The following is a 20,913-nucleotide window of genomic DNA, read 5'->3' as shown; positions in this document are numbered from 1 at the left end:
GACTCCACACACAGGAGACGTGACCGAGTGCCGGCTGTCAGAGGACTCCACACACAGGAGACGTGACCGAGTGCCGGCTGTCAGAGGACTCCACACACAGGAGACTTGACCGAGTGCCGGCTGTCAGAGGACTCCACACACAGGAGACGCGACCGAGTGACGGCTGTCAGAGGAATCCACACACAGGAGACGCCACCGAGTGCCGGCTGTCAGAGGAATCCACACACAGGAGACGCCACCGAGTGTCGGCTGTCAGAGGACTCCACACACAGGAGACGCGACCGAGTGCCGGCTGTCAGAGGACTCCACACACAGGAGACGCGATCAAGTGCCGACTGTCAGAGGACTCCACACACAGGAGACGCGACCGAGTGCCGGCTGTCAGAGGAATCCACACTGAGATTTACTATTGAGCAGTGGCTAAAAAGCAAGCGCCCACAGAGGACGTCTAAAATGTGTTCTGCACATGCGCATTTATATTAGACAAAGACACTGCACAGGCGTCTAGTTTTTTACTGTGTTGATTTGCTGGAAAAAAACTACTTTTAACACATTTTAATTTTTTTTTGAAATAGCAGATATTGTTTAAAGTGAAATCCTGATATTTGACAAAGCAAATTTCAAAGTGAACATGTCTCTGCAGTGATTTTTCATGGTGTTAGACATGCTTCTTAGCAAGTCTGCTTTGTGAGTCTGATTCCGGGCGTGTGTCTTGTTAGTAAATTCGATTTGGCATCTACTTATGGACGCTGCTCAATAGTAAATCACATTGCGGGGTAAAAGTAGACGGTCGCTCATAAAAATTGGGCGTTCGCCCACGAATATGCACCCAGGCACAATAGTAAATCAGGGCCAAAGAATCTTCCACATCACCACTGATCACTGCCAAATGGCCTCTTTCATCAGTGTGAGACGGTGGGGGCTCTTGGGCTGGGGCAGAATGTAATGCGTTTCTCCTCCAAGACAACAAATAATCCTCATCCTTAGGGAGCTGAGGATACAGCTGAATATAATCAGGAAGCGCAGTGGAAGGAGTCAAAGAAGTGGCAAAAAAAGGAATATGAGTCTGTTTAGCTACTGGGGCAGAAGGGATTGGTGTCGGGTACTTATATCCTGGGGTATACTTCAACCAATTCAATGCTCCCCCTCTCATATATTTCATATCCCACTCAGGATCTGGACCAAAATAGGGAAAGGAAGTTTTGTCCCCTAAACATATCCCCTTTATCATATCCATGTGAAAATCATCATTGCCCCCATCTCTGGGAAAAGGACTGGCACTACCCATGGTTGAAATCTACCCCACCAAGCTGTCCACTCATGGGACAAGACAACAATCCCAAGGTGACACTCTGGCAACATATTCTTTACATGTCTCATTAGCTGGTAGTTGGGATTTTTCTAGAGCTGATCCATCTTCCTTAGTAAATTTCTTTAAGTTTTCTTCCTCTGAATACTTTACACGGTGGCTCCGGAGGGTCTGGGTACTTCCCCTTACCTTGGGAGATTCCCATCATCACTGCAAAGCAAAGAAGCAATATTATGTGAGCTGGCCTATGTGTTTCTCTCCCAGTGATGACTCTTTGTGCCGGGTGAAGCTGGACTGAACTCACGTAGAGCTCCGACAAAATTCTTCTCAACTGCACAAGTGCTTCAAGGCTGGAAATCACCTGGACAGATACACCCCTATTGTGACTCCTTCAGACTGTCACCATGCTTTCACCTATCCCAGGTCAATGGAGAAATCTCGCTGAGTAGATGGGGCGTCTCACAGTCCTACAGAGACTTAGAATACATCTACTGAACAGTTTCTCTAGTTACAAGCGTACATAATCACTGAACACACTACTCTGTATGATTGTATGGAGGACATACACACATTTCTTATACATCAACCTAGGTTCTGTTTAACCCCACGAGCTCCCAAAGCTCCAGCGGACAATTGCTCATGCTGCCGCAGCACAGAGGCTTGGTGGAGATAGGGGGCAATCAGGGCAAAGGAAGACAAAAAATGCTCACTTACCTGCGATGGCCTAGCAAATTTGGTAAATGCTAAAATGTGCAGCAAAATGCATGTTTGCTAACAGCACTTGGGGTGCCATTAACAATGAATGGCACCCAAAAGCACAACGCATATTTAAAGACCATTTGAGCACAATTTAGAAGTGCAGCAACAATTTTGCAATTCTGCTCACAATTATGCATTGCTCAGGTGAGAATGCATTGAAAATAACAATACAATACAATTATACTGTATGTATGTATGTATGTGTATACACACACACATGTAGATATAGTTCATGTTTTAGCTTGCCTTTTGGGACAATTATCCCCTGCTTTGTGTGGGATATTTGGTATGTTTGATTACACAAACCTCTCACATTTAAATTCTTGACCTTTTTTTGTCATCCACAGATTATGCTGTTACGCAAGTATGATCGTGGCTGCTCGAATTTTGCCAAGCAGACCATCGTGCGCCACATCAAACATCGGCTGTGGCAGAGATTCCATCATCGCACTACTGTGCTACAAATTCAGCACAGCTGGAGCGATGTTAAGCGGCGCAACCTGCAATTTTTTAAAAAAGTGGCCCGCAGAATCTCTGGTAAGTCAAGTTGTTATTAAAAACTTTACTTTCATTTTTGTATTGTGAAAAATGTTTTGCTACATTCATTCTGAATTTGTTTGGCAATAATGTTGTCTTTGTTGACTTGTCCTAGCCACAGCTGATGGGCGCCAGGCGGTGGTCTGCTTGGCAAAAATGCCTCACAGGAGGACAGCCACTGTCCTCTTCTGCCAACCACAGGCGGGGCATCCCCTGCAGAGACTCCGCATTGTGGAAGGTAAGCACAAGCTCTGGAAGCTTGGACCTCATGACCTTGCCACTGTTGCCATCTCCACACTGATCTCCAGTGACTGTCATTTGTACATTCATGCCACACACATTGCTTGTAAATGACATAACTGTGACGGAAGCGTAGGCAGGACAGAACACACACGGAGGATGCTAAACACACCAAGCTTTATTGTTATATGGAAAGCACTCAATCAGGGTAGGAATTTAGCATCCAGGGACCCAAAAAGGGGGAGGAGAGGGGAGTAGCTCAAAACAATTTTAATTCAGCCCATGATGGGGCAATTTGTGTAGCGATGGGCCAAGCAACTATTAATCCAAGCAGGCAGCTCCGGCAAAAGTAATAGGGAGGTTCAATAGGGCAATCCAGGCAAAAAATGTATGAGAGTTCCACGGGACAGTCCAGGCAGGGGAAATTCAGGGGATCCAGGGGGCTGGGTGTTCAGAAAGGAGGATTGGGGCACTCACGGTTTAGGCAGGAGTATCCTTCGGCACACGGCAGGTAGCAAGCAGGAGTACCCTTGCACACAGCGTATAGCAAGTGCCTCTAGCCCCCAAGGTATCAGCAGAGTATTCAGCGGGTTCTTGGAGCTGGGGAGGTATGGCCTCAGCTCAGACCTCACAACAGCTGCTCATGGCGACATACAGGGGACCAAAAGTGGACTAGGTCCTGCTCGAGTCTTCTTAAGCCAGAGCAGGATGCTTCCCAGTTGCTCTGGCAATGGCCGGCCCAGCATTGGGTCACCGGGGCAACAAGGCACGCCCCGCTCAGTCGGGCCATGCTCAGGGAGCATGACCATTGTCTCCAGCGGGCGCAGATCACGGGAAGCCTTGTGCCCGTGCTGTTCCAACCGGGGAACACGTAGGGACAACCCGGCGGCCTGTGCTGTGCGGGCCCAGCGGGGTGGCTGACTCCTTGGCAACTTTGCTGAGGAGAGGTGCTACCCGCACCACAGGGGGTGTTTCCTCCCATCCTGAACAGCCTTTGATGTAAGCTTGTGCAGGACCATAGGAATCTGCAAGGGGGAAGGGAGGGGGGATGATGAAAGGAGAGCGAGGGGGGAGGAAGGGACAGCAGGCTGGAGGGGGGGGACCGTGCCAAGAACCATTTGTTAATCATTAATAGAGCTGTGTTTGGGGTCATTTGATCCCCAATGGCTGTTTGTGATGCAAGATTTTTGCCTAAAAACATTCTGGCTTAGATGTTCACAAACATATCCCATCAAAATCGCAATCATAACATTTTGTTTTTACACTTGACAGAATTGTAATTTTTTGGACACATTAAATTACGATATGTGTATGTTATGTATGCTGTTTGAGAGTTGCAGAGTATCCAAATTATGGAATATTTTGGACTAAAATGCAACTCCATGATGTACAGCCTATCTCATTTGGTGAGGCCCCATAAGATGACAGAACATGAGAAATATTCTACAATGCATAGTACGTTATTATTAAAACATTAACACATGAATACAGTATTATAGAGAGGGCTCATCTGGGGGGGTGTCAGGGACCGCGGCTCCATGGTCCGCGATCGCGGCTCCATCCCTCGCGCATGCGCAGTGGCGGCAGATCGCGCCGGGACACAGGCACTAGGTCCCGGCGAGCCGCGGCTGACAGGACGCCGCGCATGCGCAGTAGGAGCCGCGGGCGCGCCTCAGGCGTCCAATGACAGCCGGGGGCGCGTCCTAGCCGGCCAATGACAGTGCAGGGCGCACTATTTAAAGATGCCCTGCACTGTCACAGATTGCCGCAAGGTCTTCCTGTGATCCTGAGTTCCTGCACCTATCTTGTGACCCTGATTGACCCTGACTATTCTGCCTGCTCCTGCGTTTGACCCGGATTGTCCTGACTACTCTGCCTGCTCCTGCGTTTGACCCGGATTGTCCTGACTATTCTGCCTGCTCCTGCGTTTGACCCGGATTGCCCTGACCATTCTACGGATTGACTTCCCTGCTGACCCTGCGTGTGACCCGACTACTCTCGCCTACCGATTCTGTACCCCGCTTACCCTCACGGGCCCACTATCCGTTACTACCCTGCTGGGGCCGCCATCCTCTTCATATCTGGCTCTCCCGGTACCTGTCCCCAAAGGTCTCCTCAGCCACTGGCGGGCCTGCTCGGAGGTCATGACCTGGCCCGGGACTGTTTCAAGTCCATCCCCACCATCAGGGGCTCTGGTGAAAGCACAGCCCGGGCTTAGACCCCACGCTCTGAGTAGGTCTGTCAGTTGGCAGCCTGAGGCACCACCTGGCGGATCATAACAGTACCTTGCGGCCATGACAGAGCCAGGAAGTGGACCGGCGTCCCTAGAGGATATTTGTCAGCACCTGGCCACCTTGACCCAGGCTTTTCAGAACTTCCACAGTCGCTGCGCCCGACTGGAGGACCGCATGGAGTCAATAGCCCCCCTGACTCCCCCTGCTCAGAGTCCTCCACCTGCAGGACCTCCCGCTAACCCGGTATCCGGAGCGGTTGCCACATCCCTAGCTCCTGAACCCCGCGTTCCTCTGCCGGAACGATTCCGTGGTGACCGGAGCCGCTTCCAAGCCTTCCGGAACGCCTGCACCCTATACTTTGACTTACAACCCCGCACGTTCACCACTGAGACCGTCAAGGTGGGGTTTATAGTCTCCCTCCTTCAGGATGAGCCCCAGGATTGGGCTCACCGTCTGATGGAGAAGCACGACCCCCATCTTGACTCCGTGACCGAGTTCTTTCGGGCCATGGCCGTCTTGTATGACGACCCTCAGCGAGCTGCTTCCACAGAAGCGACTCTATACTCCCTGCGGCAGGGCCGCCGGACAGCCGAAGAATACGCGTCCGATTTTAGGCGTTGCATGGGCGACACCAGATGGAACGATGCGGCCTTATGTCACCAGTTCCGCATCGGGCTGTCTGAGCCTCTCAAGGATGAACTAGCGCGAGTAGGCCTACCTGACTCCCTGGAAAAACTGATTGAGTTGGCCATTCAAATTGACCGTAGACTAAGGGAACGTCGGCTGGAAAGGAGCAGTCAGGGTCAAAGGGTGGCATGGATTCCTTCCAGAGATACAGCTCCAACCCCAGGGAACCATCCGCGAAGCACAGAAACAGGGGACAACCCGGAACCCATGCAGCTGGGATTGGCCCGTTCTCACTTATCGGTCGAGGAACGTCAAAGGAGACTATCACAGAACCTATGTCTGTACTGCGGGGAAGCTGGTCATCAGGTGCGCTCCTGTCCTGCTAAAATGAGTAAGTCCACGCCCGTTTCTTTTACTCTACCCGCAGGAAGGGATGATCAGTCGAGTTACCTGGCCATTCCTGTGTCTTTACAGCTCCCCGAAGGAACATTGTCGGTGACCGCAATCGTTGACTCAGGAGCCTGTAGTTGCTTCATCGATCTGACTTTTGCCCACCGGCCAAAAATCCCTCTCCAGACCAAAGAAAGGGGGTTCAACATCTTCTTGGCAGATGGGTCTTGTATAAAATCAGGGGTGGTGGACCAGGAGACACCACCCATTCTCACCACAATGGCAGACCATCACCAGGAGTTCCTCCGTTTGGATGCCATCGCATCCCCCTTTTTCCCAGTCATTCTGGGCCTCCCTTGGCTGAGGGCCCATAACCCCCAGATTGACTGGGAAAAGGGAACAGTTCAATTTTGCTCACCCTATTGTTTGAGTCACTGCCACGTCACAGGATCCGTGGTTCCCCGGTTCCTCCTGTGCTTGGATGGTGACACCGATCTATCCCAGGTTATTCCCCCGGCCTACCATGACTTCTTAGACGTCTTTAGTAAGCGAGGAGCTGACGTTCTCCCTCCGCACCGTTCCTACGACTGCCCCATAGACCTCCTACCCAGATCTGAAATCTCATTCGGCCGTATCTTTCCCTTGTCCGAAGCAGAATCAGGAGTACTGAGGGAATACATTGATGAGAACCTTCGGAAGGGATTTATTCGTCCATCCACATCCCCAGCCGGGGCCGGGTTATTCTTCGTAGAGAAGAAGGACAAATCGTTACGGCCCTGCATAGACTACCGTGACCTGAACAAAATAACGGTAAAGAATCGTTATCCTTTACCCCTAGTCCCCGAGCTCCTCCAGAGATTGAGATCGGCAACGATATTCACTAAATTAGACCTGCGGGGGGCCTATAACCTTGTCCGTATTAGGGAGGGGGATGAGTGGAAGACGGCGTTCCGTACGAGATTCGGTCACTACGAGTACTTGGTGATGCCGTTCGGGCTCTGTAATGCACCGGCGACCTTTCAGCACTTTATCAATGATGTTTTTCGTGACCTTCTTGATATTTTTGTGGTGGTTTATTTGGATGACATCTTAATTTTTTCCCCTTCACTGGAGGTTCATCGGGGTCACGTGATACGGGTATTAGAACGGTTGCGTCAACACGGGCTATACGCAAAGGCAGAAAAGTGCTGTTTCGAACAGCACGAAACCACATTCTTGGGACTGGTTCTCTCTTCCGCGGGGGTCGCGATGGATCCCCAGAAAGTCACGGCGATCTTAGATTGGCCAATACCCGCCGACAAAAAGGGGGTACAGCGTTTCATCGGTTTTTCCAACTTTTACAGGAAGTTTATTAGGAACTTCTCCGGTCTGGTCTCCCCGATCACGCAACTGACGAAACAAGGGGTCCGCTTTAAGTGGACTCCCGAAGCGCAGACAGCCTTCGAAAAGCTCAAAGAATTGTTCACCTCTGCTCCCATTCTCTGCCATCCAGATGCTTCTCTCCCATATGTGTTGGAAGTGGACGCCTCCGAAAATGCTGTAGGGGCGGTCTTGTCCCAAAGGAATGGTACCAAGGAACTTCCGCACCCTGTGGCGTTCTTCTCCAGGAAGTTGACTCCAGCGGAACGCAACTACGACATTGGAGATCGGGAACTCCTGGCCATTAAAACTGCTCTTGAAGAATGGAGGTATTTACTGGAAGGAGCCACACACCCAATCCTAATATTCACAGATCACAAAAACCTTGAATATTTGAAAACGGCAAAACGACTGAGACCTCGCCAAGCGAGATGGGCGCTTTTCTTCTCTCGATTCCCATTCCATATAACGTACCGACCCGGTACTAAGAACACTAAACCAGACGCTCTGTCCCGCATGTTTGAGGACCCCGACAACGCTGTGCTACCTGACACCATCTTACCTTCTGGGAGTTTCCTCGCTCTACAAACGGAACTTCGCTCCCGGCTTCTTGATGCTTCTGTAGGACTACCAGTTCCGTCTGAATCACCCCTCCAGAGCCACGGTGGGCTAATTTGGAAGGAAGACCGGATCATGGTCCCAGAAGAAGTGCGAACCCTGGTCCTAGGGCACTGCCACGACCATCCTATGGCGGGCCACTTCGGGGTAACGAAGACTCTGGATCTGCTACGGCGCTCGTTCTGGTGGCCAGACATGATCAAGGATTGTGAGCAGTACGTCCGAACGTGTTCCACCTGTCAAAGGAACAAGCCCTCCAGGAGCAGGGCATGGGGATTGTTACGTCCATTACCCATACCCAAGCGGGCCTGGCAAATGATAGCCATGGATTTCGTGGTCGAACTTCCACCATCCCAGGGCTACACTGCAATAATGGTGATCGTCGACCGCTTCTCAAAGATGGCACATTTCGTGCCCCTGGAGAAGACCCCATCAGCACCGGAAACGGCACGGATCTTCATCAAGGAAGTGGTTAGGCTTCATGGTGTTCCCGAAGATATAGTATCAGATCGGGGGGTCCAATTCACCTCCAGGTTCTGGAACGCCTTATGTAAATCGCTGGGAATCAAGCTGTCGCTTTCATCCGCCTACCATCCACAGACCAACGGCCAAACTGAGAGAACAAACCAGACGCTGGAACAGTACTTACGGTGCTACACATCCTACCTTCAGGACGACTGGCTGTCGTTGCTGCCTTCCGCGGAATTCACGTACAACAACTCGAGTCACTCAGCCACGGGTCAATCCCCGTTCTTTTCCAATTATGGGTATCATCCCACATTCCTCCCTGATCTGATGCCTGAGAATCCGGTACCAGCATCTCAAGACATCTTGAACTTCTTTTCTGTCAATAACAAGACAATTCAGGAAGCCATCGCTAAAGCCCAAGAGGACAGTAAGAGGGCATTCGACAGAAAGAGAAGAGGAGAATTACTGCTTCAACCAGGGGATCAGGTTTGGCTAGCAACAACCAACTTGAAGATGCTATGTCCTTCAAGGAAGCTGGGACCCAAGTTCATCGGCCCCTTTCCGGTAAAGCGAGTAGTTAACGAGGTGGCCTACGAGCTCGAGCTTCCGCAGACCTTCAAGATACATCCTGTCTTCCATGTATCTCTCCTGAAGCCATCCAGACCGGATCCCTTCCCGGACCGTGAATCCAGACCTCCCGAGGCAGTCACTATAGGTGACCAGGAGGAATTTGAAGTGGAGACTATCCTCAGTTGCCGAAGGAGGGGGGGCCAGACACAGTTCCTGATAAAATGGAAGGGGTATGGCCCTGAGGAGAACTCATGGGAACCCGCCCAGAACGTCCACGCGCCCAGGCTCATCCGGGAGTTTTTTCGTGCTCACCCGCGGTGGAGAGATCAGTGGGGCTCCCGGAGGGTGCCCATTGGGGGGGGGGGCAATGTCAGGGACCGCGGCTCCATGGTCCGCGATCGCGGCTCCGTCCCTCACGCATGCGCAGTGGCGGCAGATCGCGCCGGGACACAGGCACTAGGTCCCGGCGAGCCGCGGCTGACAGGACGCCGCGCATGCGCAGTAGGAGCCGCGGGCGCGCCTCAGGCGTCCAATGACAGCCGGGGGCGCGTCCTAGCCGGCCAATGACAGTGCAGGGCGCACTATTTAAAGATGCCCTGCACTGTCACAGATTGCCGCAAGGTCTTCCTGTGATCCTGAGTTCCTGCACCTATCTTGTGACCCTGATTGACCCTGACTATTCTGCCTGCTCCTGCGTTTGACCCGGATTGTCCTGACTACTCTGCCTGCTCCTGCGTTTGACCCGGATTGTCCTGACTATTCTGCCTGCTCCTGCGTTTGACCCGGATTGCCCTGACCATTCTACGGATTGACTTCCCTGCTGACCCTGCGTGTGACCCGACTACTCTCGCCTACCGATTCTGTACCCCGCTTACCCTCACGGGCCCACTATCCGTTACTACCCTGCTGGGGCCGCCATCCTCTTCATATCTGGCTCTCCCGGTACCTGTCCCCAAAGGTCTCCTCAGCCACTGGCGGGCCTGCTCGGAGGTCGTGACCTGGCCCGGGACTGTTTCAAGTCCATCCCCACCATCAGGGGCTCTGGTGAAAGCACAGCCCGGGCTTAGACCCCACGCTCTGAGTAGGTCTGTCAGTTGGCAGCCTGAGGCACCACCTGGCGGATCATAACAGGGGGGTTTGGGTTAGTTTTGTGGATGGAGCAATTTCATAATCTTGCCTTGTCCGTACATTGAGAATCATTGTAATGGAAATTTTTAAAATTGTCCTCACTTGCTTACATTACTGCCATGTGGCCTTTTTGGTGATCTGGTATATATAGTCTGCAGCCAATCATATTGACCAGGGTGCTGTGATTGGTCCAAATACCATGTGATAAGTGTGGTCCAATCCCATTAGGACTTCCAAGAGTTCCTAATATCTAAATTGACATTGTGATCATGTCATTCCATAGCAAATACATGATCAACAAGCTTAACAAATCATCCTCCTACCATGACTTGCTATCTGCTGTAGTGCAGTGGACAAAGTTGTGGAAAAGGATGCAGTCTTCCCCAGTGGATGTACATCCAAAGTCAAAACACAACAAATTAGGGACACGAACGCAATTGTGCCTGTATGTGTGGCCTGACACCAGGAAATGGACAGTTGTCATTCAGCCCTGTGGCCCTAGCTTTGGCACACATGTTTATGAGAAATCTTCTGCCATGTTTTTAGGTTAGTAATGTTCCGATTCTGTGTTATTCTTTTTGTAGAACAAGAGAGTGAAGAGGAGGGCCACCGTAAGTGCCTTGAATGTGATTGGCTGTTCTCTGTGTGCATTATGTAACTTTGATGTGTGCAATGTGTTTGTTGTGTTCTATCTTGTTGTTTATGTAACACCAGCTATGTTGGAAGAGGGGGATGAGGAGGAGGAGGGCACATCCTCTCAGGCTCACTGTAAGTGCATTGAATGTGCTTGTCTGTTCTCTGTGTTCCTTGTTGTCCTTGGCTCTCTCAAAGGGGTTGTTGTTGTTGTTCTTTCTTGTTTGTGTAGTACCAGCAAGGTTGCCTCCAGTGGAGGAGGAGGAGGAGGCAGCAGCAGCGGCACCACCACCACCATCACCACCACCACCACCATCATCACCACCACCATCACCACCACCACAATCACCACCACCACCATCACCATCACCACCACCATTGTCTCCATGGTCGCCTGTTCTGCCGGAGACTCCCTCACCTCCAGCTCACTGTGGGTGTGCTTGCCTATTCTCTCTGTGCATTATGTAACTTTGATGTCTGCAATGTGTTCTGTTCTATCTTGTTGTTTATGTAGCACCAGCCATGTTGGAAGAGGAAGAGGAGGAGGATACCTCTTCTGAGGCACACTGTGAGTTCATTGAATGTGCTTGTCTGTTCTCTGTGTTCCTTGTTGTCCTTGGCTCTCTCAAAGGGGTTATTATTGTCCTTCTTGTTTGTGTAGTTCAAGCAAGGTTTTCTCTGGAGGAAGAGGAGGCCCACCAGCCACCTCCAGAATTTGGACTGCTCCAGGAGGCCCCTTCACCTCCAGCTCACTGTAAGTGCCTTGGATGTGCTTGCCTGTTCTCTGTGTGCATTATGTCAATTTGATGTTTGCAATGTGTTGGTTTTGTTCTTTCTTGTTGTTTGTGTAGCTCCAGCCATATTGGAAGAGGGTGAGCTGGAGGAAGAGCAGAGGGAGGAGTGGTCTCCCCCTCAGGTCCACTGTAAGTACCTTCAATGTGTTTGGTGATTTACCTTCTGTACAATCATGCTGACCATAGCTGTAGGCTAATTTGACTGCTTAATATTGGCCGGACTGTAGTTTCTTATCTAAGTCGGCCTTGTTTTTGTTTCCACTACTGCAACTTACCTAGGTGGTTGAAGCATTGGTCCAATACTTCATCTGTCCCCCCTAGGTTGTAAGGGTGGTAACTCTGCTGTGATGGAGCGTAGGCAGGACCAAACACACAGAGCAGATGATAAACACACAAAGCTTTCTTGAATTAGGACAGTCACTCAATTTGGGTATGAAGGTAGCGTCCAAGTTCTCAGGGCAGGGGAAGAGCAGGGATGGCTCCCCAAAAAATTGTAATTTGGCCCCAAGAAGGGCAAACTTAGAGTCTCTGTTAAATTGTAATCCAGGCAGGGAAGGGAAAGGAGGGAGAGTTCACAGCCCTTCCATACAGGGGAGGAAAACAGGGGCACAAACACTCACAGTTCCGGCAGGGGTTTTCCTGGCTCACAGCGGCCTATAACAGGGGGCGACACTTATCAGCACACAGCAGAGGGTCCACTTCTACAGCACACTGCAACACTTGCAATCCTGGCCTCACAGTATTAGTGTCAGGGCAGGGCTGTGGAACGGACAGGTAGGCCTAGTGGCAGGGTAACGCACTGGCTGACGACAACCACCACCAACAGACTGAAGTCCCTCAGGGCGCGGAGTCTAAGTCCCAGGCTGCCCTTCACCAGGGCCCCTGATGGTGGGGATGGACTTGACGCAACCAGGGACCAGGTCGCGGCCCCCGAGACACCCCAGCTGCGGTAATGGCCGCCGCCAATGGCGTGTAGCTGGTGAGAATGACAATAGCGTAGTCAGACAAGCCGGGTCAATAACAATGGGACAAAACAGTACAGAACAGTAGACAGAGAATCACAGGTCACGGGCCGGGTTCAGCAACGGAAGGTCAGATCAAAGGGAAACACAGAGAATGGTCTTAGTCACAAGCCGAGTCAGATACCAGAAGAGTCACGAGCATATACACAGAGCTGTAGCAAGACCAAGACACAAGACACAAGTGCAAAGAGCATGTGCAGATCCCAGGCTTATATGTACTCAGCCACACCCCTCTGGGGGATGGACCTCAGAGACCTGAAGGCATAAAAGATTCCCATCATGCTCAGCAGAAATCCAAGATGGATGCTAGCACATGGAGTAACATAACCTCTGGGAAAAGGTAGGACCTTGACAATTAGGCAGTGTAGCAGCGGGTACTCCTCCTGAGCCCCGAGTATTAGCAGAGTGTTCAGCGGCTAATAATCCTGGTATCCCCAGAGTATTATGCAGAGTGGCTACGGGGGTCTCACCTCAGTGCAGACCTCCCAGCAGCTTTGCAGCAGACAAAACACCTGGGAGAATCCTGTGTCGGCTCCCTGTTGCCCTGGCAATGTCCAGCCCAGCGCTGCGTTGCCCGGGCAACGAGGCACGCCCTCTTGACACGGGCCTTGCTCTCTTTATCTCCGGCGGGTGCAGGTGCGGGAAGCCTTGCACCCATGCTAGCGCCGCCGGGGGGGCGCACAGCGACAGGACGGCGTCCCTGCTCCGGAACCCCCTGGTGGGAGGCTATCCCTCTCCTGGCTGTATGGCCGCAGGGGGTCACCTTCCTCCCATGGGGCTTTGCAGGATGGGAGGAAGTGACAAGCAGCAGGGGGGGAGAAGTGACACTTCTCATCCTGTGCAGCCCAACTTCAAAGGCTGCTACAGGATGAGAAGGGGTGGGTGAGGGGACACAGGCACCAGGAGGGGTTGGGGGTTCTGGGAGATCAGGCATGCTGTGACATCTGCAATCACATGTTTTCTGTCAGCTCAACCCCCCAGCACTTACTGTGCTGTGGAGGGGGAGGCACTGGCAGGCTAATACTCTTTGTTATTCATGGCTAGGCTGATCCAGTTGCTGCTCCAGAGTCTGCAGTATATCATGACTTGAAAGTCGGGATCTTGATCCAGTCTGGCCATGCTGTGTGACTTCAGTGAATAGAATGCAGCTGTCCCCTGAAAATGTGTCGCAGGAGTGCCAAATGAACTACACTTCTGTAATCCACAGGAGAGGTACAGTCCAAAAATCTTGGGCTGGACTTCCCTTTTAATCTATGTATGTCAGGCTTAGAGTGTAACTAAACCCCGAAGCCTGCATTCACTCTATCTGGTCTACGCAGACCCTGCATTGACTATATCCGCTCTCCCTGGACCCAGAATTCACTCTGTCTGGTCTACGCAGACCCTGCATTAACTATATCCGCTCTCCCTGGACCCAGAATTCACTCTATCTGGTCTACGCAGACCCTGCATTAACTATATCCACTCTCCCTGGACCCAGAATTCACTCTATCTGGTCTACGCAGACCCTGCATTAACTATATCCGCTCTCCCTGGACCCAGAATTCACTCTATCTGGTCTACGCAGACCCTGCATTAACTATATCCGCTCTCCCTGGACCCAGAATTCACTCTGTCTGGTCTACGCAGACCCTGCATTAACTATATCCGCTCTCCCTGGACCCAGAATTCACTCTATCTGGTCTACGCAGACCCTGCATTAACTATTATCCGCTCTCCCTGTACCCAGAATTCACTCTGTCTGGTCTACGCAGACCCTGCATTAACTATATCCGCTCTCCCTGTACCCAGAATTCACTCTGTCTGGTCTACGCAGACCCTGCATTAACTATATCCGCTCTCCCTGGACCCAGAATTCACTCTGTCTGGTCTACGCAGACCCTGCATTAACTATATCCGCTCTCCCTGGACCCAGAATTCACTCTATCTGGTCGTCGCAGACCCTGCATTAACTATATCCGCTCTCCCTGGACCCAGAATTCACTCTGTCTGGTCTACGCAGACCCTGCATTAACTATATCCGCTCTCCCTGTACCCAGAATTCACTCTGTCTGGTCTCCCGCAGTAAACAGAACATGGCAATGCAAGTATTTAAGGGCATAAAAACAGCTAAATGCCTTTTATCATCAGCAGTTAGAGCAGTCTTGTGACTTCAGCAGAGCTCGGTTTAAACTTTGAGTATTTTTCTTTCTGCTCTAGGAGGATGTGAATCTTCTGGCCCTCTATGTGAACAGTGCTGATTGGCCCTGTGCTGATCACATGCACCCTCCCCAAACCAACACCCAAAAAGTATAGCAATGCACAGCAAACTGAGCATGTGCATGTGATTACGGATTCAGTCTGTATCAGTTGGTCATTTCAACAAGACGAGGGGCAGAGAAGACAGGATCAAACAGCCTTCTGGTTAGACAGCGAGTATAACAAGGATGCTTTACTGCATATTTACACTGCTTGGACTGTTGTGGGTTTAGTAATACTTTAAGTAATATTGCTTGCTTCCTTACAACACATGCTCAAGCAGTTTTGAGAATACAGCTTCCAATGTGGATCCTAGTGTAGTGGCCAGGCAGTTATTAGCTCAATATGTGTAGGCCTGTACACATCCATACCTTTCGGAGACCAAGTTCTGCTCTGTAGCACAGCATGGGATGATAATTGGCAGCAGGTCAGTATTTTGGGGGCCTGAGGAGGATGCCAAGCAGTGGGGTTTTCATGCTGTGAATGCATGAAGGCAAGAAACTTTGGCCTTTTGACTAAATTTCCAATGACCATCCAACACAAGATATGTGCCCCCAAAATACACTAGCAGAGGGGTGGGAGAGCCTATCTCTGAGGAGCTTCTCGGCTATTAGTGTTTGGGAAGTGTTCTGAGTTGTGTGTCTTTGAATATCCAATGGTTAAGGCCTTTCCCTTGTGTCAACCTTTGAAAAGGTTGCAGCTAAGGGCACAGTGGCTGTTAACACCACAACCCCTTACAATATCCGACATAAAGATTGGACTTTGTTCATTTTCATGAGTGCACCCTCTTCTATTTGGACGTTCATGAGCCAGAATTTCACGTTCGACTTTCTTGGACTTCCATGGCTCCCTAGGGTCATACACTATCCAAACTTATCTGGAGTTAGTCTGCACCTTGTACTTCAAGTCTGAGAGAATGTAAGGCTTGGTTTCAACAGTGTGTGTGTTTGTAGTAAACTCTTAAGTTTACAAAGCCTCAAATTATACTGACATGTGGAGCTCTTTTGCTTGTGTTTTTTTCAAGTTAACTGGCACTCAGAAAGGGAGTGGCTGCACTCCAGAGCCCCCAGGAGAGAATAGATGGAGGAGGAGGAGGAGGAAGAGGTGGAGTCTTTGGAGGAGGGTCAACTCTCCTCCAGTTCCCCTGAGCCCCAGGACCCAGGTATGTCCCATTTGTGTGAATGTGATCAACTTTACAATATTTGCTTTTGGACAGTGTCTATGTGTGGGGGTGTCACATGAGGTGTGTTGGGTAAAGGGTGGTAAGCCTGGCACCAGACTTATTTTTGTTTGTGCTTCCCAATCTGCTCCAAGCTACAAATGCCACCTTGCAGTGTGCATGTGTTAACACTCGAGGGGGCATTTGTGTTTTGGCATAGGGGAGGAGAATATTGTATGGACTGAACCCTTTTACAGCTAGACTGTCAAAGACTTAGACCTTGTGACATCTTCCTGGGAAGCTTCAGATCTGCTGCCGACCTGTGACCTTTGCTTTGGGATTATGTAAGTCACTCTATTGTAGAAAGGAAAGGAAAGTGGGAATGGCTGCAAGGGATGACCAATGAGTGTTTCCACTATTACTGTAGTGTAAGCGTAGCTAAGCTGATGTGTGTGAGCCAATTCCTCTTGTCAAGAGCAAGCCTCTCCAACATTGGAATGCTGGCACCACACCACTGGCAAGGAAGACTGTTCCTTATCATGGCTGTCAGCTGTAACATTTGGGTTACATCCTAAGGTGATCTGAACCATCGTCAATGGACAGCCAGAGAGTATGTCAGCATTGTAGGATATGAGCAGCTTGCTGAATTTGTCCTTAAGCTCTTCTGGTCATCTAGTTTAGTAACCCAAACCGAAAGAGGACTTTGCTATGTTGGTTAGTGCTAGGACTTACTACCGGGGCCTGTACTATGTGACTGTTTAACATCCATGTGTTTGTCAAATGTCAGGACTCGCATCTTTACGGTGTCTTTTTTTTGTTACTCTTCATGTAGTTGTACTTCCCAATGCCCCACCTGCTATGGGGGAGCTCCAGCCCCCTCTGGATGCTGAGGCCAACATCCCAGAAGGTCAGTTTCTAAACTGTTTACACATATGCACATGTAACGTATGTAGAAGGCTTAAGCTCCCCCTTGGCTAAATTGTTTGGCCTCATCCTGTGTTTAGGATGCCCCCCCAAAGAAATAAAACATTCACACTAAACAACACATCAGGCAGATAGGGGCTTAATCTTCACACTTAGACCTGACAGCTGAGTTGGTCTACATAGGAATACATTAAAGTGTTTTTCTAATTAAGAAAGGACAATAAACAAAGAATATGACACAATAGTCAAGCACTAACCTGACACTCCAGTGAGCAAAAACCTGCTTCCCAAGTAACTAGTGTTTGTTCCACTCTGGTCTCTCCGCCATCTTAAAGAATCACTCTAATAGATGCAGCTGACACATCCAGCTTCCTGGGAGATGGATCGCCTCCCTTCAAGGACACACCTGGTTAATCACACTGCCAGCTTTATAGGAATCTCTGGACCTGTGTGGAGGGAGTTGGGCCACTACCCTCCAATAGGCTCACACAGTTTGCTCAGCTCTGTGCTCTGGCTGTGTATAATGTGTATAGGGCCCCACCCCTCCCTGCAGCTAATAGAAATCTAGGATAGATGTCTTTGGGAACTCTGTGGAGGAGATAGGTGTGCCAAAGTCATCTGTTGTCTTTACTGATGAGATTGCCCTTTTCACCGTTGCCCACAGATCTATTTGTAGTCAGTGAGCAAACACTTTAATCTAGGCCTAAGGATTCCAAGCTCACTCCCTGGACCATGAAATCCTCCCAGGCAAGAAATGTAATCTCTGTGTTCCAATTATGAGTTGACAACAGCATAGAGTGCTTTCAGGATAATGGACAAAGCTAGACAAGTATTGCATGCTGTTGTTGTTTGTTTTGGAAGCAAGTGTCTCCTTTTTTATTACAGCTAATACATTTTTTCTGACTTTTTCTACAGTGTTCAACCACCCAGCCATTTGTGGCCTCAAGGGCTGGGTATGTGAACGCATTGGGACGCTGGAGCAGGCTTTGGAGGTGGGGCCAGCTGAAAACCAGCCCAATGTAGTTGCCTACTTCAGACAACAATTTTAATTTTTTTATATTTGTAAATAAAAATAAATGTTATTTATATTTGACAGTGCCCTGTGTTGTGGCCTTCTTCAGCCTTTGCAGGTCGGCAATCTTCTTCATTGCAGTTGGAGCTGATCTGCATGTCCCTAAAGCATTGCAGGACTCTGCTAGCTGCAGCTGCACTGGACAATCTTGCTTACCTGGAATTTCTGGTAATGTCCAAACGAAGTCTTTTCTGGCAAGTCCAGCTTTAGGATTGAAAGAAAAAAACCTCAGCGCCCTGGACTCCCTTGCCCCCCACACACTATTCCCCGTGAGATGCTGCTGTACACAGGTGCAAAACCAAAAAACGTATTTCTACTTAAACCAGCGCAAAACCCACAAAGCAATATAAATAAATAACCCAGCCCATAAATAATATTAATCAAAATACATTGCGACACATAAAAAATAATAATAATTAAAGTGATTTAAAAAAATTCTGAAAAAAATCAGTGACAAATTCAAAAAACAGTCCCGTGAAAAAACTGTATTTTCATTGGATTCTTCTGTGCCAATAATACCTCCACCATCCACCAGTGCAAAAACAACATGAACCGCACTCACCAGACATTTGGTGAGTAAAACGCCTTTCAGGGATATTAAGGGCTCCTGGACCCCCTTTTTTATAACCTCCAAATATTGCCTCCTCTAAGACATAGAAACCTCCTCCGGTTACTCCTCTCACCGAATCCACCAAAAATCAGGAAGAAGAAAAAAAGACCATGGCGTGATACCGTTATAAATTCCAATCTCAGAAGAATTTTAACCAGACCACTCACATTTTAGTAGATATTAACCAGCATTTTATTGAAGCAAACCGATCTTTCTTTCATAAAAAAACGATTTTCCAATTTCTGTATAGAGACCCCACAGCCAGGTATACAGCAGGATAACAGACCTCAGATGCAGCCTCATTCACTAGGCAAAGATGACCCCTTGGAACGCACCGCTCGGCGTGCGTTCCACTCACCGGAAATGATGTCAGACGCCGGGACGGCCAGCCGGAAATACGTCAACGCATTTTGCCCCACCCACAGGGCGTTCTCAAGATGCTCCTTTCCTCTCAAGCCGTTTATAAAGCAGTGGGAGATCACATACATTAAAACATACTCCTATCCATAACCTCATATTTTCTACCCCTTAAACATAAGGGTGAGGACAGGAAATTAAAATAACATTAAATTCAAATGAATTCAAAAATATTATTTTATTTTATATAAAATTAAGAAATACAAAAAAATTTTTTTTTAAATTTTAAATAATAAAAATAAAAAGAAATAAAAATAAATTAAAATACAAATTTTTATTTATTTTTATTATTTAAAATTTAAATTTTTTTTTTTGTATTTCTTAATTTTATATAAAATAAAATAATATTTTTTTAATTCATTTGAACTTAATGTTATTTTAATTTCCTGTCCTCACCCTTATGTTTAAGGGGTAGAAAATATGAGGTTATGGATAGGAGTATGTTTTAATGTATGTGTTTCAGCTTGTGAGGGGACCTCACGATGTGTATACAGAGGGATAACGGTGATAGAGTGGTGGGAGGTGTTTTGTTTCCAGGGCGATGAGGGGGAGGGATCTCCCACTGCTTTATAAACGGCTTGGCAGAGGAAAGGAGCGTCTTGAGAACGCCCTGTGGGTGGGGCGAAACGCGTTGAGGTATTTTCTGTCATCTGTGGCATCCAGGTCACAAAGAGCTGAAAATAGATTTCAAGATGACGTCGGCCCATCGAACAATCAATTTTTCTTTTTGGGTTTTTTATTTTGAAGATCAGCCAATTTTCGACCCGTCTGAGGACTGCTTTACCTGCTCTGAACAGCCGCTTGCCACAGAGCAGCCAAAATCATTCATTTAGCTGCTCCTATGCCAGCATTCCTTGGCCCCTCTCTCCTGTCCATTGCTCCCCGAACAAGCACCTTGTTTTGGTGTGATCCCAAGAACACTCCTTCATGAGCCACGTAGACCAGAGAGGCAAGCTTTTCAAGCACATCATGAAATCAGGATGGGGCTCCACTTCAAGTAAGCATTAGTGTGCCTGGGGGAGGGGGGGACCTTGGGCCTTTCCAAACACAGTAGATGCTCCAAGAATGTTTCCTTCAACTCTTGAAATGGTTAAAAAGGAAAGACCCTCTAGATAGCCTGCACTGAGAATTGACTGTCATGATGACGTGTCAATGATTATTTGCTCTCATTGTTCAGGAGTGGTACTGCTTGCGGTTGAAGCTGGTAGAAATCCACCATCACGTCCTCCACTCACCTTCACTTGTGGCCAGTGGATATTTTGTGGCCCCAGGCAAGAACTGGCATCGAGGACCTGTATAATGACCCTGGCATGCCAGAGGTGGTTTGGAAGCAGCACAGCAATTTGACCATCCCTTTCCTCTGTGTTGGTTTTAGGGGTGCAGAATTGCTTCTCGTTGGTGAACGGACTGTCGCCGGATATCAGAGTCCCCATATTTTCAAGATATGTTTTAGCCATGTTGGCTTATTTTTATGTTCAGTCAATTAAAGACTATTTTTTGTTACCTTAAAAAAGTGTCAGATCCTCTTGATTGTATTCCCGAGACTTCAGATGGCCAGATAATATGCAATCTGAGGAAAAGTCAGTGCAATGTCCTCCACAAGTAGCTAAAGTGTGTCATAGGAGGACCTACCAGAACAATGCATTCATTTGGAGTGGGCCAGGCCCATACAGTACATCATGGAGGCTTGCTATGAAGGAACATTCACGTTTGGATACTTGAGCTCATGTGGTTTGTTTCCAAATATTTCTGCCCATTGCAGCGTATTGACTATTGCAGCTCAATAAAGATCAGGCATACAGGAA

At 49.0% G+C, this 20,913-nt stretch overlaps 2 protein-coding genes across 9 annotated transcripts in view; both read left to right on the top strand.

Annotated features, from left to right (window-relative positions):
* Window positions 1–20,913, top strand: part of LOC149441229 (uncharacterized) — an 89,031-nt gene that overhangs the window by 58,582 nt on the left and 9,536 nt on the right. The gene's annotated exons all lie outside the window — the stretch shown is intronic.
* LOC149441230 (uncharacterized) lies at window positions 2,372–20,628 on the top strand. 8 transcript variants are annotated; one of them, XM_089657576.1, is made up of 12 exons: window positions 2,420–2,605; window positions 2,721–2,843; window positions 10,824–10,850; window positions 10,954–11,007; window positions 11,105–11,302; window positions 11,387–11,440; window positions 11,534–11,626; window positions 11,724–11,795; window positions 15,951–16,088; window positions 16,918–16,992; window positions 17,925–18,071; window positions 20,286–20,628. In XM_089657576.1, exons 1-11 carry the CDS (start codon window positions 2,435–2,437, stop codon window positions 18,030–18,032), a joined length of 1,113 nt encoding a protein of 370 aa, XP_089513702.1. In that variant the 5' UTR covers window positions 2,420–2,434; the 3' UTR covers window positions 18,033–18,071; window positions 20,286–20,628. The 8 variants fall into 8 exon arrangements, with proteins under 8 accessions (XP_089513705.1, XP_089513707.1, XP_089513708.1 ...); XM_089657575.1 differs by lacking the exon at window positions 20,286–20,628 and having other exon boundaries at window positions 17,925–18,107; XM_089657579.1 differs by lacking the exons at window positions 17,925–18,071; window positions 20,286–20,628 and having other exon boundaries at window positions 2,372–2,605.

This window comes from Staurois parvus, unplaced genomic scaffold (assembly GCF_062004578.1).
Source record: "Staurois parvus isolate SC_StPar_1 unplaced genomic scaffold, SC_StPar_1.0 ptg001011l, whole genome shotgun sequence".
NCBI lineage: Eukaryota > Metazoa > Chordata > Amphibia > Anura > Ranidae > Staurois > Staurois parvus.
Note: the sequence above shows the minus strand (reverse complement) of the source record. Positions and strands in the feature narration are given on the sequence as shown.

Excerpts from the sequence above, each read along its gene's own strand:
- LOC149441230 (XM_089657576.1), top strand. The coding sequence starts at position 2,435 with ATGATCGTGGCTGCTCGAATTTTGCCAAGCAGACCATCGTGCGCCACA. Across the intron at positions 2,606-2,720 it reads AGTGGCCCGCAGAATCTCTG|CCACAGCTGATGGGCGCCAG; the intron begins GTAAGTCAAGTT and ends GACTTGTCCTAG. Across the intron at positions 16,089-16,917 it reads CCCTGAGCCCCAGGACCCAG|TTGTACTTCCCAATGCCCCA; the intron begins GTATGTCCCATT and ends CTCTTCATGTAG.